The following is a 16,882-nucleotide window of genomic DNA, read 5'->3' on the forward strand; positions in this document are numbered from 1 at the left end:
CTGTGAGACCATTCTGTGTGATTATGTAGTAAACAGTGTAGATTTGATCAGGTACATAAAAGTAGACTTTTATGCATATTTATTTCCATTTTGGCCAGGTTCATCAGGCAGAAAAATGCATATTTAATCTGAAGCATCTACTGCCCTCTATTACAAACATTTTATCATTGCCTGAAAGCATTAACTGTATAATGAGGGTGAAAAGACTAAAAGTCAACAAAGCCTTAAATCTGCAGGATTCCATTTAGGTTTTTTTTTAATCGTTAAAATCTCAAATATGCAAATAGCTTTAATGCAGTCAGCACGCTGTAGCTTGAGGGGGGATAAAAATCTGCTGTGCCATCTTTCTGTAGCTTGGCTGATGTAAAGCACTTTCTATAAGGGGATTTGCGACGCGTTCGCACAACTCACCTGGTATCCTGGAGTTCCATCTTTTCCAGGTCTCCCCTGCTCAAGAAGCGCAACACAAACAAAGACATTTTGTATCAGCTCCTGCCTTCGATTGGATCAGCACTGTTGCACTCCTAGTAATCTCCACAGTTAATGAGATATCTCAACCAAGGGATAATGATCCTGATTGCTGCGCGAACATTGTTCCATTGTGCGCTTACAGGGAAAATTACAGAAACCATCTCTGATGGTAATTATGTGGAGCAATGTAATCATCTACAGGACACGTGGAAGCTAACATATGTATTTTATTCATATTGTCCTTGAATCGTGTTGCTTTTGTTCCAGACACACACTACAATGGTAAAACAACTATGCGGCCATGTTTTAATAGCACTGTTTCTAGTGTGGACATTATTGGAAGGTGCTTTGTCAACGTCTAGTAGTGATAATATTAAGGGAAGAGCGACAGAATTTGTGTAGCATCCTTACAGGAAGACCTTGGGGTCCCTCGGGCCCAGGGAATCCTGTCTCTCCCAGCGGACCCCTCTCACCCTGTCACAGAACAGAGACAGCCAATGTGTCAGTCGGCAGTGACAAAGGAATGACGCACAGATTGACAGCTCAAAGAGAGTTGAGGCTCAGGCTCACCGGCTCTCCTGGGATCCCTGGCTCTCCACGAGCGCCGGGCTTTCCCTGTCAATCACAAGTATGGGAAAAGAACAGACCGTGTTTGACAGGTCCTCGATAGTGTCATATCTACAGCACCCCTGTAACCTTCCATTTAAAATACATAGACCAGCATACCAAAGCTGCACAAAAGAAACCTTCCCAACAAAACACTGCACAGACAGACTGCAGGTGTAAGGCAGCATTATTAATCGAAATAGTTTGGTGCTATAGAAATTGAGAGCTATTATTCTGTCTACTTTAAAAAAAACATCACTGACTTGTTGCCAGAGGCAGACTTAAATAACATAAATGACTGATCAGAGAGAAGTATGTCCTAAATTAATTTTAAAAAATGGAGGACTTACTGGAGGACCTAGCATCCCTGGTGGACCAGACAAACCCATATCACCCTGGAAGCACAACACATTAGGTAGATAATGTACACATAACATAAAGAATACTATAAATCACTGTCACATCAAGCAGACACACAGATAGTGGTATCAGAAACTCCGTATAATGAAAGCTGCTGGGCTGCTATGTGTCTGGACAAGTGCAATGCAAAAATCTGAAACACTTAATAAAAAACTATAAATATCTCCTCAGAAAAATCACACACATATATTTATTATAAATGACTTCCTTAAGATCTTCATATTTCAACAGCAAATGCTTTGCATATGTCAAACCTTTGACAGCAGGCCCTGAAAGGATAAATTACTCTGGATGTCAGAGAAACTGAAATATTCCACCCCCATCAACCTTCCACAAAACACACAGTCACACACCGCCAATCAGTGGAAACACTTCTGCACAGAAAAGGCAGGAAGTTGTGAAAAGATGCCTCTAGGACTTTTTTTTTTTTTAATGAAGGAAAATTCATTAAGTAATTGTGCAAATTATTAATTATTACATGAATACTTTGGCTCCAGCTCAGAAAAACGTGGAATTCTCAGAATTTAACAGGCGGTCATCGTGAAAACTTTGTATCTTGACGTTTACCTTAGCACCCGGCAGCCCTTCAAGCCCAGGTAATCCCATGGGCCCTGGTTCCCCCTGTGAGATAAAAATACACCAACTGTTATGTTAAGACAAAAAACCCCCCCAAAAAAACCCCAACCCTCCTCGCTTTCCCCTTTTTCCAACCAAGAATGAGGTTATTTCTGTCTCACAGTCCTAGAGTGAGGCTGGCGATAAGCGACTGGAAGGTAACAAGTGTCATTATAAAGCGACCATCATGCATAAATGAGCAGATATAGATCAAAAATGGATGAAGGCGAATAAATTTAATTCTGCAGGGGCCAAGATTTTACACATTTCCCGCTCTCATCTTGATAATCTCGGTCAGGTATTGAGAGGACAATACTTCAAATGACCTAGGACACATGCTGTCACACCTTGAAGGCTTTATATCCATTAGAAAAACGAAAGCCATTTGACAATCACAATCACACCTGCTTTCTTCACTAAAAATAGAGAGCCATTCCCAGTGCTAAAGCAAGTGATGGCCTCTATCCACCTCATCTTGCTCGCGCTGCCATGGAGAAATGCCATTACACGGAATAGAGGGGCGACCGGCACTGACACAGACGGATTGTCCAGGTAATTGTCACACATGTAGATTGTCACGAATACGTTACTCAGGCTACGGGAAGAGCGGGCCAGCCAGAGGATCAGCTGTGAGACGGATTGGGGCAATTCCACCAAGGCATTGCGGACGCTTGAACAATTTATTAAAATGTCAAATTAACATGCCAGTGAAAAATCACTGTGAAACAAAACAAACAAACAAAAAATAAAGAAAAATTTAAAAAATGCAACTGGGCCCGAGAAAAATTGATGATTCCCATGTCTGTGTGGACTGTTTTCAGGCGTCAGAGTTTGGGGGATGGGCATTTGAAGTGCAGTGAGGGTTTGTGGGTTCCCACTGGCAAGACAATATGGTACAAAGGTTTCATATTTGTAGGAGTCGAGATCATTTTTTTTTTCTGTGTGTTGGAGTTCTTCTGAAAGTGGTTAAGTGCTCGGGCTTGAGGCTGTATTGACTTATTTTATCCAGTAGAAAGCCATAGAAATAATTATAGCAAGCAACTGGCAACTCTGACTTTTTGCGAGGAGCACAAAAACAGCCAAATGCCTCAAAAAATATAGCCCACGATGAAAAGCTTCAACTTACTGCAGGTCCTTCATCTCCTTTGGGACCCTTAAAAAAAGAAAGAGAGGGAGAGCGGACATATTACCCCCGTGAAAGTGACAACTGCTTCCATAAAAATCGTAAATATCATCTTTAATGGCATGTGGTTACTGTATGTTATTGTCATTTAAATTTATATTAGTCATTATTACTTGCCTTTTCTCTTATTTTCTGTGTGTAAATCACGCTAATAGTGTAATATTGTCTCAAGCGCAATTAAAATGATCAGGATCATATAATCCAGTCAAAAAGGCTTAAAACAACACCAGCCAGCAATTTTCCACATTAATAAGCACAAGCAATTATTGATGAATTGAGCCGCTTATCCTCCTTAACACTGATGAAGATGCTCCTTTATTTAGATTGCTCCTGTGGTGCTGTTGGCCTGTGATGGATGCAGTACCGGGAGAAGCATCCTTAAGATGTAGCTATGGCTCATGTCCATTGTGCACTGGGGATAGCAGAGTGTCTACTCTTTGTCACCACCTTAAGTGTTCGTTTTGGTGGATGGATCCCTGCAGGGCCTGTGACTGAATGTCTCTCAGGACTGGACAAGATTACAAACTGTCTGATAAGGAGGAGCAGGGGGAACCCGATAAGCAAATCGGGTCACTTCGGCTTGGCACTGTGCAGAGCAGCCGAACTTCTAAGTCCATTTTGCATTTCAATGATGTTGTGTGTCCTGGGGTGGATAAGAGGCACCTGTTTGAGAGTCAGGAAGCCTCTTGGCCTTCACCAACCACCAGATCTCAATGAGCATGATTGACTGTGATATAATAGCCTTAGAAGCCAAGATAACACCAGAGGGCTGGTCAGGCTATTTGTTATTCAGCTCTCCCAGGCTCTGCAGCTCAGACAGTATCCACATGCCTGTTTGCTAGTGTTACTCCACAATTCAGTGTAAAGGATTTGCTTCAGGCACAACAATGATTATACTTACCGGAGCACCGGGAGCTCCAGGGGGTCCTAAAATAGCTCCACCACTCTGCAAAGAATTTTTTTATATTTTATAACACGGGCCAAAAACAACAAGCACAGAATCTTTTTCTAGCAAATTTGACTTAAGGCTCTGCACAGCACCATGCATTCAGAAGATCACAATGACAATGATCTGAAGTTTTTTAAAATCTTTACCTGTGGCTTGTACAGGCTGCCCATTCCGTTGCCCTACAACACAACCCAGAGTAAATCAGACATCTTCTCTAAGAGGCTCTTTTCATTGAATGTAAGTTCTAGGCACCGGGAGTCCTTACAGAAAACTGTACAGTAGGTCTGAAGCAGTTATACACTGCTAAGCCCTTAAAAGCTACATAAGAGAGATCAATAGCTCATTTGGTGATTACAGAGAGAGAAAGGAAGAGAGTGCGAGAAAGAGTGAGAAGTGAAAAGAGGAGAAAAAAAACATAGAGAAGCGTAGACTTAATAATCCTTGAGCCAGTCGTAATTCCAAAAAGACGAGTGCCTCAGAAATACAAAAGAGCACACTGATTAAAAAGATTTGGGTATGAGAACTAGGTAATCTGCTCTTCTTGTATAGTATTAGAACATATAATGATGTTTTTCCCATGATAGATTGGTAGAGGGCAGCTATTGTAAACGTAGAAGGAGTCAAGGTTCTCATTTAGAAGCAAGTGAATACCCGTGCCCTTTTCAGGCCACTGAGCCATCTCTTGTCCTCCCAGACTGCAGTTTATGAGACCAGGGTGTGAGGGGAGGGGGGCAAGGCAGGTTCAAGGGGACAGCTGATGAATTATAGATTTGCCTTTGGAAGCGCTTACTCACTTTCCTTTTAAAGGAAAGAAACATAACTCAATGCCAGCGTGCAGGTCGTGACAATTTCATCGTATTTGTACCTGTTTGTCATTTATGCTTTTCCTGATACAATAAATACTGTTAGACTGAGGAAACATAAGTGCTGAGGACATGCATTTAACTCGCTAACCATAAGAGTGTTTCCAAAAGGATAAAGTGCCAGTAACAAAATAACGTGTAATCTATTACCCTAATGTAGGTTTTGAGACTTATTATCAACAGATAGCACTTGTTGAGGCACCAGGAACTTACCGGAGGCCCTGGAGGCCCTGGTCTACCTGGAGGTCCTTCATTTCCCTGCCAAACACAAGCCAGAGGAATTTTTAAACATGTCTGTGAAAATGCAAATGTTTATCAGCCACAGTCCCATGTTAATGTAATCAAGTGAATCTCATTTGCCGACCCTGGGAAACAAAAAAGAATCTCATGAGACGTCTATCTGCTCTCTAGCACTTTGATGCATATATTAAAATTTGGGGAAAATCTTAAATTATTTAATATTTTCAAGTATTCATCAACTGCAGTTTTTTTGTTTTTCTGTTTTATGAATCTGTCTTTAAGATTCATGATACCACACATGGAAAAGAGGACAGTGCAATTTCATTAATATACTCTGTCAAAACAATTTACCGCAGGCTTTAAAGCAGTGGCTGAAAGCACTCATGTAACCAGCAGGTCATTTAATGTGCGCTCCCACTGACAATACACTGTATATAAAATCCAGACATTCGTGCACTCTGCCTGTGGTATGCAGAAAAATACAGAAATAGTAAAAACATTACTTTATCTCCTTTGGGTCCAGGCTGGCTCATTGGACCTGGTCGACCCATGAGTCCCTGCAAACAGAATAGCACACTTACTTTATAGTATGAAACAATTAAAGAGATTTTGCATAATTTTAGACCACATGGAGGACAGATTTCTTACCGGGACCCCTGTTCGACCAGGCACACCTGGTAGCCCTGGTGCTCCTGAAGGCCCCTAGAGGAGACAAAATTAGTTATTATTTTTTAAAATTTACTTCTTACTATCATCAAAAGAATTATTACATTAATATTTTTCTGCATCACTAGTGGCTTCATAATGTAGTGGTTTACACATGTGCAGAAATAGTCTCTGATTTCTGTGCTTACTTCATGGATTTCTGGTAATAACTGTCTGTAGTTCTGAGTTCTGGTTCCTGCCTAGTTCTGAATTTTGATTTGTATTTCACTCCAGTTGCTACTTTCAGTTTGTTAATTGTCTGTTTAGTTCTCTCAGCGTTTCCCAATCTGTTCCTCCTTCTGTCTTTGTCTTTCTGCATTCCCTGAATGAGCTCGTTTATGTTTTGTTCATCCGTCTTGTTTCAGTGTCTCCTTGTTACAGCTGTGGCCACAGAGAGCACGAAAACTGGCTTCTGAAGTTCCTCTTTGAAGCTTTCAGATGAACGTTTCTACCATCACCATCTTGGTTGCAAAAAAACAGATGTGACAAGAAGGGGTGGGTCTGACTGTGAAACTGCACACTCACTGGCTAATGACTTGTGATTTAAATTGCTAGCCAATGCACATGTGGTTACATAGTATAGAAAATGTCTCCAACTTGAAACATACATGGCCGAGATTTACAAAATAGACTTAATTTTTTATTTAGTATGAATCAGAATGAGTGAGTGAGCCCATGAACTCAGGAGGAAAGTCTTTCCAGAGGTCAAGACGGAAAAACATTTCTCCATAGACTTCACAAAGTCTTATTTTCAACCACAGCTGGTGGCTTTCACATAGAATGTAGATTTTGGGCACTTCTGCACTGGCTTCAGTTTCCTGACCTGGAAGCTCTTTGTGGCTTGTTGTCTGTCGTTTCTCATTCTAATTTTACTTCCTGTTTGTGCCCTAACTAGTCTCACCTGTATTAATTATGTTCAGCTGTGTCCTGTTCCCCACTAGTCTCCAGTTTCCTATCAGTGCTCAGTGTGTGTAGATAGAGCCATTCCTTCAGCCTGTGTATCCTTGTTGTTCCTGGCTCCCTGTGGTTTTCTAGGATCTCTATTAACTCCCAGTTGGATGTAGTTATTGGACTTTTCTGTCAACCTAATAAAAGGCATGCCTTTTGTTATTTTGTCTACCTTGGAGTTCTCTGTTTGGATCCTATATTGTACGAACACTATAGTGCTGATGGAGAGTTATGTGGCCATGCTGAACGTCAGCTGTGCTGCTCCGAGCACATCAAGCATATATTCTTAAAATGTGGATAAATTAAATTATTGGTCATTGTGGTGTCACATCTGTTTTGTTAAAATCTATGCTACATTTTAAAGGATGAATTCAAAAGCTTTTCTATACACTGTAATGACTTCTGAGCTTATGCTTGTATTTTCTTTCCTTTAGAGCTTATCTGAGTATGCAGAAGCAGCAGAACATCACATTTTCTACTGTGGGGCACTTCATCATGCGACAACTTTATTAATTTATTTGGCGACTAGGCCCTATAGTGTATTGTTTGCTATATTTTAGAGATGCCATTGCATGCATTTCTTTGATCACTGAAAGAAAAATAAACCTGCTATCTGACCAAAACATGTCTTTTATTGATCTGTTATAATCTAGTAGCAAGTGTGCTTGCTAGTAAAACTCTTCTGCCATGGCAGTTCAGTGCTGAAAGCTGACCTATGGGAAACTTCTCAGCTGCTTTCAACACTGTCTTTTTTTAAATGAACACACACAAACACGCAGGGCAGGCTTTGTTCTTTATAAAGTAGTTCCTTGGAGAGCAAGAGATAGGGCATAGTGCAAATGCAGCTCTGCGGATAGCTTTTGATAGCTTCTTTTGAAAACAGACTCTCAGAGCAGACAGACTTTAAGATGAGGCCAACATTAGAATATATTTACATCCGTTTGAAAAACCTCTTTCTCAATGTCACGGTGACTTCTGACCTGGTTAGATAACCACTGGATTAATTTGTTTAGATTCAACTTTTTCTTCACTCACCTCATCACCTTTATCGCCTATAGGGCCTGGGAACCCTCTCTCTCCTTTTACTCCCTGCAGGAAAGCAGAAGCAATAAAGTAGGGAAAAGTGAATGTTTTTCACAAGGAAAAAGGGAAGAAAAAAAAAACCTTAAACTAAAGTCTGATGGGCGTAAATTTCAAAATGCATCTTCCAGCACACAACTTGAAATTGCCTAGCCTGTTTCACCATGGTACAAGACTGTATCCATAGCAACAACTTCTGCAGTGAAAACCCAAGTGTGTTCAGAATAATATGAGTTGTGGAACAGCTACTTAGGCTTTCAGGAATAATGCAAAAATAAATTCATGAAAAGCTTTTTTTTCAGTGCAAATCTTTGTCTAGCAGATTAAATGCACATTTAAGCAAACAATATCATAAAATAAGGCTATATCTTCTACACATTCTTGCCATACTGATAAAATGGGTTATTCATATAGTAATATCTTTATAAAATCCGTTTTTGTTATTTCACAAGTTTACGTTTGACATCTTCTTGCCTACCTTTGGACCTTCTTTTCCTGGGTTACCCATCGGGCCTCTGACCCCAGGATCTCCCTGTTTGGAAAAGGAGTCCATAATGGATTTGTGTTCAATAGCGCAAGCATGCACTCAAAATATTCATGAAGGAGCACTGAAAGCATGATGTGCAATGCAAATCAAAGTCACATTTTTTTTGTAAATTGTCTAAATTGTCTGCTATGCTAATGAGTCACTTGTACCTTTTCTCCCACCAAGCCCTCTACTCCTTGCACTCCGGGGGAGCCTTTTTCTCCCTTCTGTCCAGGCAGCCCTGGGACTCTCGTCTGGCACACACTGCAGGCATTCTACCAGTGCAGGCAAGGCAGGAAGCAAAAGTGGAAGCACAGATAAGATTTCATCAGGCTGAGCTGGAACACTGTATTTTTGCCCTTTATTATGTCACATCCCCTGGGTGGAGGACAAGACCCCAACTGACATAAAGTGTTCTCAAAATGTCCACAGAGCAGAAATAATGTGAACCCACCTAGAGTGCCTCCAAGAGTGTCTCTCACTGAGGTGAGTGGTGAACTTTGTCAAACTCACTGACTGTGACATTTAGGTGAGAACCTAAATATCATTGGACCAACTCCATTGGCACTGCTGCACGTTGTGACTCGGACATACTGTATGTGCAGCAGGATTAGTGAGCTGTTGCAATGCTGTATTTGAGCATTTTAAAACGAGTTTACTCGATCTTGATAAGGACTTTCCAGATATTTTGCTCAAGTGACTTCGAGCAGTGCTGCTTTACAGCTTTTACTAAGACCATTTTTGCATGTGGATACTGGATTTTTTTTGCCAGCTACATACTTACGGCGCACATAAAATCTACAATGGCATTTCAGCACTGACCCCAGAAAAATGTATATTGTATCACATCTCATCTCACCGTATCTTATTGCATTACATTGTACTGTACTGCCTTGTATCACATCCAAGCCTAACGAACTGTATCACATCTTATCATATCACAGCATATCGTATCATATTACATCACATCCCACATATTTCATCCTATTGCATTGTATTATATTGTCCATAATGCATCACGTTGCATCCTATTGCATCCTATCATATTACATTGTATCATATTGCATCATATCGCATTGCACTGTATCGCATCTTGATCTATTCTAGATACACTATAGACTCTACTCCTAGCACAGAAAAGAATTAGGAAGTTTAAGTTGGAAAAAGGCAGTAAAAACAAATGCATTTCAAAAATAACAACAACAACAAAATCTCACTAAATTTGAAAAATAAAATGAAAAGCCATCGTTTCAATATTGCCATTTAAGCCTAATCTTCAAAGATTTCAACACAATGGCAAAATAATAAGAGCATGCTGTTACTGACATGAATGAAAAGAAAAACAATACCCCTGTTAAATGTGTTTAGCGCTTTTTTTGAAGGTGTCATCGAGGTGTCAAGAGTACTAATCTAGTACGTGACTCTGATGAAGGCTGTAAACAGTAGATGAATCTAACGGAGCACTTAATGGACAAAATAATTTGACTCTGAAGGAAGGGTTGACAGAAAATAATAAGTCTGCTGACATCTGGCTTTATCTATCAATGATTAATCATGTGAAGGCATTATATTTATTGTCAGAGCTGACGTATGTTAAGCATTAAAAAGAAAAAGCTTTAATTCGTCTAAGTGCTGTCCTGCAGCTAACGACACGTACTAAGGTGACTAATCTACGTTAGTGGAAAAAAAGAAACAAAAATTGCTTTTATTTTGACAGAGTGTTCACATTATGAAAGGTAAAAGCTACTAAAGGAGTACTTAATCCCATTTTAACACTGTACTATAATCTCAAGAGATACTGAGGAGTGTCTGGTATTAGGTTTAACTGTGTAGTCCTGGTCCACATTCAGCACTGGTCAGGAAAGGTTGGGATCCTGAGCACTGCTGTAACAAAATATATTCCAATATATGAGGAATATGTTAGAAAAAAGTTTTAAAGCGCTGCCTATCTGCTGATTTTGGGACAAACTTATATAATATGTCCCAAAAGTTAACATTCGTTCAGATTTACATATTGAGGGTTAAGGTTTAAGTAATGTAAAATGTAGAGAAGAGACAATTAAAACGGAGCTAGGGCAGAAGAGAAGTCATTTTGCGTGAGTGTTTTGAGGCTTTTGGATCGAGTGGTGACACATTGTTTGAATGGAGAAGTGCTATTCAGCAATTATTCTTCTGTAAAACTGTATACAATGCATATCTGAAGCCGATCTTATCTTTTGAGACAGTAATCTCTTTATAATCTTGTTTTTCACTTTATTTGCATTGCACTTATGTGATATTTCAATATTTCATTGTCACACTGAGAGGCTTTACTAAACATGTTGTCACACTGTGCACCTCTGGTGAATGAGTAATCCGGGCTTTCTCGTGAAATTGTTTTCTTTTATTTTCTGGATCTCCTTCTCCCAGTCATCCTGATGAAGGCACTCAAGGGCTTTCTCACAATATCTCTCAAGTGATTGCATCCATGTATTAGTGGGATAGTACCGTTTCAAGCCGGCAAATGCTGTTCATTTTAAATACCAACCCTCACGCTTTTGCATGCAATTGTTCTGTGAAAACAATGCAATTATCATCAACTATGGAGATATAATTACCTTAAGCAAAGCACCCATGTCTCCAAAAATCGGCAGGGCAGTCTGTTAGGAAAAAAGAAGCAAAAAAAAAGAAAGAAAAAGCCTTAATTTCAAATCTCATCTCTCTTTATTTTTGAGATTTCTGCAGTTGTTTATTTTTGCTCGACTGCTTCTTTTAATAAAACATCACAAGGCACACAAAACCGACTTACATGCCTGGAATGCGATTTTTTTCCTTGAACATATTTAACAAAGTTTGCTTTAAGTGTTTCATTCTCAGTTTTATCTGGATTGCTTGAGGAAACTGTTTAATAACTTTGTTATTTTGGAAGACATGATCCCAAATCTTCAAAATATTGTTGTTCTCTGAAGCTGAGAAAAAAACCCAACATTTTGATGTGAAGCCCGTGTATTTAAAAAAAAAAAAAAAACATAAAATGGTATAAATGGCTTTCATGCGTCTTTACAACGCATGAATATAAATGGGCTAAAATGCAAAAATTTCAAGGCTTTGATGCAGCAGCGGTAGGAATGGTGAGGTACTCACACTACAGCTATTAGCACTTTAGTAAATGCTCCTCATTTGAAACTCACAAAGACACAAGAAAGGGATAAAAATATGCTCTAACAACAGGGGGCCGCCAATTTGTTGTAAACTGGAACATTTTCCTGAATGTGGTGTCGGTTGCTGAACACTAGAACTACAGCTACTTATTATCCCAAAACTGCAGCTACAGTCTGAATACTGAGTTTGACTTTAAGGTGATCTCAGTAGGTCTCATGGCTGATCAGTGATGCTGAACCGCTGTAAGCAAAACAGAGATTTTCTTACTTACTGGTTCACCTGGAGGTCCAGCAGGCCCCGGTGGACCTGGCCTACCAGGGGAGCCCTTTAATTGAGACAGAACAAGGAGTTAACAGCACTTCTGGTTACGATATGAAGCACACAGGCAAGGCTATAACTTTCAGCTTTCACACTCTTCTCAGTTGGTGGGGATTTGTGTCCAGGAGCTGTGATACATTGTACTTGTTCATCCACAGTTGGTAGCTGACATTTCTCCATGCTTCTGGCCATCTTTTATCTGTAAACGTGCAAGGGAGTGAAAAACAGTGGAAGGACAGGCTGCCCTAACTCACCTCTCTTCCTGGAGCTCCTGGGGGGCCAAATGGACCCGGGGGTCCACGAGAGCCCTGAAAAATACCAAGATAGAGGCTAGCAGTGTTGCCCTATACAGTCACCCACACTTACTGTTAATAGTGCTGTAACAAAATTGCCAAGAAGAGATCCATGGCTAATTGGACGAAAATTTTTAAAAATCAACTTGAACATCTTGTTTGTGTTGTGGATACAGAAAATTTATCGCACACACCTCAATTCCTGGCTCCCCGGTGGGTCCCATGGGGCCCTAAAAACACATCATACATCTTGTTAACAGCACCTGCCCTCTAGCACCCAGGATCCAATAAAGGAATTGTGTTAGACACCTTTTGATCTATTGATTCTCTGTCTACAACCCTGTGTTTCAAAAATGAACACAGACTCACTCACTGTCAAATCTGAGTTTCAAACTAGCACCCCAGAGCGTGCATGATGAGGCGAGAGAGCAAGTAATGACCGATGTTTCTAATAAAAACACATCTCCAGTATTCAGAGAGTAGCCCATTCTTTCCACGCCTAAGACAAATGCAGGAATCTGAATGTTTCAAGGGTGCCACTAAATAATAAATGGTTTGGTGCTCACTGACCAATCAATACGACATCATACTCACAGGTGGCCCTGTAATGCTCTCCCCAGGTTCGCCCTTTTCACCGTGGTCTCCGGGCAATCCCGGGATGCCTCTTTCACCCTAACACAAACACAAGGGAGTGGTCAGTGATGATTTAATGATGGTGAATCCAGCTAAAGGAAGGGCTGCTGCATTGATCATTAAGTATTCAAAGACTGCCAGAATCCATTTCCTGTTATCTTGTGCCTCTTTGCTTAAAGGGTAAAGAAAGAAAACATAACCGCTGTGAAGGCCGTTATCATGCAGATTTTAATTATGTCCATCATTTTGCCTATGTATGATACATAAGATACTCAACTGTGCAATTATTTTTCCATGTCAAATCCACTGATATTGATAGTACAAGGTGATCAGAAAAAAGAATGAAATCTCTTTGATATCCAAGCATATTATGACAATTTCAGTGATATCAGTCATATTAGTGATTTCCAGCTGGTATTAGATGGACTTCAGGAGATATATCTTCATGTTAAAAAAAGTAAATAACATGGAAGATGATGTAGAGCAGTAAAAAAAAAGTCTCCAAGAACCTCAAAACTTTATTGTGTAATGTTTAAGTGAAATCCAAAAAAGACCATCAAAGCAAAATTAGTTTGATAATAAACTTCAAGGTAGGTTTGTTGGAATAATGCGCTCAAGGAAATCAGAGAGAATGGTTTAAACGCAATAGACCAGAGGCCAGTTTTAAGGAGAAGCTGTAAAGCAGTGTCCTTGAAGGCAATGTGTTCAAAAAGCTACCTTTCAACAGGATAATAACCTCAAGCATACGGGTAAATTTAGCAAAGAATGGCTCAAAAAGAAGAAAATTAAAGGTTAAAGAAGGGTCTGGCCAAATAAAAACTACACACAAGAGCCTATCAGAATCTCACTGGAATGCTTATGGAGGGGATTTAACGTGGGCACTGCATGCAAGAGCAACATTTTGCAAATGAGGAAACTTTACATGGAAAGGTGGTCAAGAAGTTGAGTGAGGCACAGTACGACCAGGAGGACAATGATGCAAAACACACTATAAGAAGTTATTTGAGCTAAATGGAGCAGCGCTACCGCGTAAAGCCAAGGCTGCACTTACTTTTTCCCACAGAGGAATATTGCATCAATAGATCTGAACAAAGTGTTCAGATAGCCACACAGAGCCCTAAGGTCTCAGCCTAGGATTACATAATGTTACATCATTACAGAACATGACACATGTAGTCGGTGTCAGGTTCTGTAGAACAAAGCAAAGTGTGGACGTTTTCATTCCCGTGACACATTTTCAAGCTCATGCTATCCTGGAATTCGTGCCAGGTAAGCTATTTGTTTCAGCTTCTTCTTTTTTGTAGTACAATTAAATTTATTTAGCTGAATTGTTTCTTTTTCACTTTTTATTGCTTATTTGGTGATGTTGGAGGACCTACCTTAGGTCCACGAGACCCTCTAGTTAAAGGCAACCCGTCCCCCTATAAATCAAAAACAAAACAAAAACACAAAGAAGACTTTAGAATAGAAATTCACTGCACACTGATCAGCAATTCTCTTTGAGAACTGAGGTAAGGCCCGAGAAGCAGCCCTAGTGCTTTAATTCAAACAGGAGTCCTGAATCAGTATGAGCTACACACATTACAGTGTTGCCTTATGAGCACATGTTCAATACTGCTTACAACAATTTGATTAGTTTCACTGTACAGATGCAAGGTGATAATGCCGTACCACAGAGAGGGTGGGGGGTGGGGGAGAAAACAAAAAACCTTGATTGGAATCGAGGTGCGGGCATTATTTACTGTACCATCCAGATGAGACATTGATTTCTGTGGTCAGCATGTATTTCTGGTGCAAGTCCTACATTGTAAATTAGCTGGGCAGAAGCTGGGTTTGAGCCAACACAGCAGTTCTTACAGTTTTGGGGAGAAATGGACCAGTTCAGTCAAACGTAAAACACTAAAGTTTGGGAAGTACAGAACTTTTGAAACCAATGAGATCTGATGACATTAGTGGGGCACTTCCACTCTACAGAAACAGAACTTCTCCCTCGGTATGTGAGAGTAGATCATAAATTTATAGAAATTTATATAAACAGCATGTTTAAAGTACAAAGACTTAGCTGGTCATTATTCAGTTGAAGGCAAGCTCAACAAAGTGTGTGACATCTTAGTTCAGTGGTTTATACATTTGCCTAACAAGGAAACGATCGTGGAAGGAGAAACAGATTCCTTTGGGGTTGTGTCAGGAAGGGCACTGAATACAAAAATCTGCCAAATCAAATGTGCGGCGCTACTTGCTGTGGCGACCCCGCATGAATGAAAGTGGCTTTGTCCTTAGCTGCTTGAGCAGGCTAACTCATTAAAGATATGTTTTGTTTATTTCCTTTTCCCTTACCTTTGTCTTATATGACAACGTCCATGAATGCTAAGGACATTTCTTCCTACATCTCCACACACTAATGGTGTTTTCAAAAGACAGAAATATGTCTGCTTTAAATGAAAGCCATTTTTCTTAGTTTAGCTTTTTCACCTATTGCATACAACACTGTGAGAGGTCATTTTCACGTGGTAAACACCCCATCTTGACACCCACAGCCGTGTTTTTCAATCCCTTTCCAATTTTCCCAGTGCAGGAGAATGTTAAGAGGTTTAAATATGTCGGCCTGAACACAATCTTTCCTTTATTACTCTGCTCACGGTACCCTTGGCTTGCTTGATCAGTAGGTCTGCTGTTGGGCTTAATGTTCAGATTGGTGTTTCCACACACAAACAAACACGACTGTTTAAAGCTGCAGAAGCCCACAGGTGATTGAGAAGTGCGAGTGCCATCAACCGGGATTGAGGCTGTGGCTGCACATGCACAGCCTCTTTGGGAAAGCTATAATGAACATTTCTATATGCAGAGCCATGTCTATAAAAGAAACTGAACAGCTATGTGCTCCAATTACGAGGATAGGTGATTATCCAGGATGGGGATATGTGATGGTGGACTATCTAATGATATTGCTACTTCATAACATCATTGCATCTGCGCTGCTGGAGGACCTAGTTTCTTTAACTTGCCTGCTGCTACTCTAGCTGTTTGCAGGTGATCTGCATTTCTGAAAGTCTCCTGTGTTTCCATCTGCTGTTTTATTGGACTGCATTAATGGTTTTTAATGCTGTATCCTGTGTCTTCAGGGCTGAACCCAACAAGGTGAGGTTACTGTCTACATTTGATATAATACCCACCATATATCCACCCACAGGTTCGCCAGGCTCACCCTTAGGACCTGGAGGTCCTGGTGGGCCGATCATTCCACCAGAGTCCCCCTACAGACAGAAAGACAGATGCTATTTAGAAATTTCTCCATAAAAAAAAACATTAAACCAGCCGTGTCTTCTTAACAAGCCAAAGAAAGTGCAGTGTTAGTTAGACACAGTGAGGTGGAAAAAAAGGGTGAGAAGATGCAAGGATGCACATGTGAACGATGTCAACACCAGCGCATCACGTTAGTGGGAGAACCTTTTGTTTTGCATATTTGTCACACTCACGTGTTTTAAATCATCAAAAAAAAAAAAAAACAACTATCCAAACCCACCTGACCCTATGTGAAAAAAAACAACTGCTCCCCTTGTTAAATCACTTCCACAACCATGTTTGACTGTTGCTACGGTGATCTTTTTTATGAAATGGCATGTTTATTTTATGGCAGATGCAAAGGGACTGAAAGCTTTGTCTTATTGTTGAAACAGGAAGTTTGACCTTAACTGAGTGAGTTACTTTGTTCCTCATCTGTTCTTTGCTATGCCTTTGCTATCAACCTCAACAGTGCTTTATTGATACTTATCAATTTTTAGCATGGTGGTAATGACTAGCTGCTACAAATGAGCATGTCAGCATTGTTGGGTAAAGACTGCCACCATGCTTAGCATTCATATAGCTGTTCTTTTCCTTTTTTGCTTGTTT

At 40.2% G+C, this 16,882-nt stretch overlaps 1 protein-coding gene across 1 annotated transcript in view; it reads right to left on the reverse strand.

Annotated features, from left to right (window-relative positions):
• The window catches only part of LOC120714999 (collagen alpha-1(XIX) chain-like), a 40,896-nt gene that overhangs the window by 13,003 nt on the left and 11,011 nt on the right, over positions 1-16,882 (reverse strand). Inside the window, exons 11-31 of the mRNA XM_040001715.1 lie at positions 16,165-16,245; positions 14,371-14,412; positions 12,953-13,030; positions 12,553-12,588; positions 12,320-12,373; positions 12,019-12,072; positions 11,204-11,245; positions 8,777-8,881; positions 8,559-8,612; positions 8,036-8,089; positions 5,996-6,049; positions 5,851-5,904; positions 5,321-5,365; positions 4,391-4,423; positions 4,197-4,241; positions 3,239-3,265; positions 2,065-2,118; positions 1,428-1,472; positions 1,042-1,086; positions 883-945; positions 412-447 (exon numbers count right to left, since the gene is read on the reverse strand). Coding sequence (XP_039857649.1) covers positions 412-447; positions 883-945; positions 1,042-1,086; positions 1,428-1,472; positions 2,065-2,118; positions 3,239-3,265; positions 4,197-4,241; positions 4,391-4,423; positions 5,321-5,365; positions 5,851-5,904; positions 5,996-6,049; positions 8,036-8,089; positions 8,559-8,612; positions 8,777-8,881; positions 11,204-11,245; positions 12,019-12,072; positions 12,320-12,373; positions 12,553-12,588; positions 12,953-13,030; positions 14,371-14,412; positions 16,165-16,245 — 1,101 coding nt within the window. The remainder of the gene's footprint in view (positions 1-411; positions 448-882; positions 946-1,041; positions 1,087-1,427; positions 1,473-2,064; positions 2,119-3,238; positions 3,266-4,196; positions 4,242-4,390; positions 4,424-5,320; positions 5,366-5,850; positions 5,905-5,995; positions 6,050-8,035; positions 8,090-8,558; positions 8,613-8,776; positions 8,882-11,203; positions 11,246-12,018; positions 12,073-12,319; positions 12,374-12,552; positions 12,589-12,952; positions 13,031-14,370; positions 14,413-16,164; positions 16,246-16,882) is intronic.

The sequence above is a fragment of the Simochromis diagramma genome, unplaced genomic scaffold (genome assembly GCF_900408965.1).
Source record: "Simochromis diagramma unplaced genomic scaffold, fSimDia1.1 OVJJ01000421.1, whole genome shotgun sequence".
In the NCBI taxonomy this organism is placed as follows: domain Eukaryota; kingdom Metazoa; phylum Chordata; class Actinopteri; order Cichliformes; family Cichlidae; genus Simochromis; species Simochromis diagramma.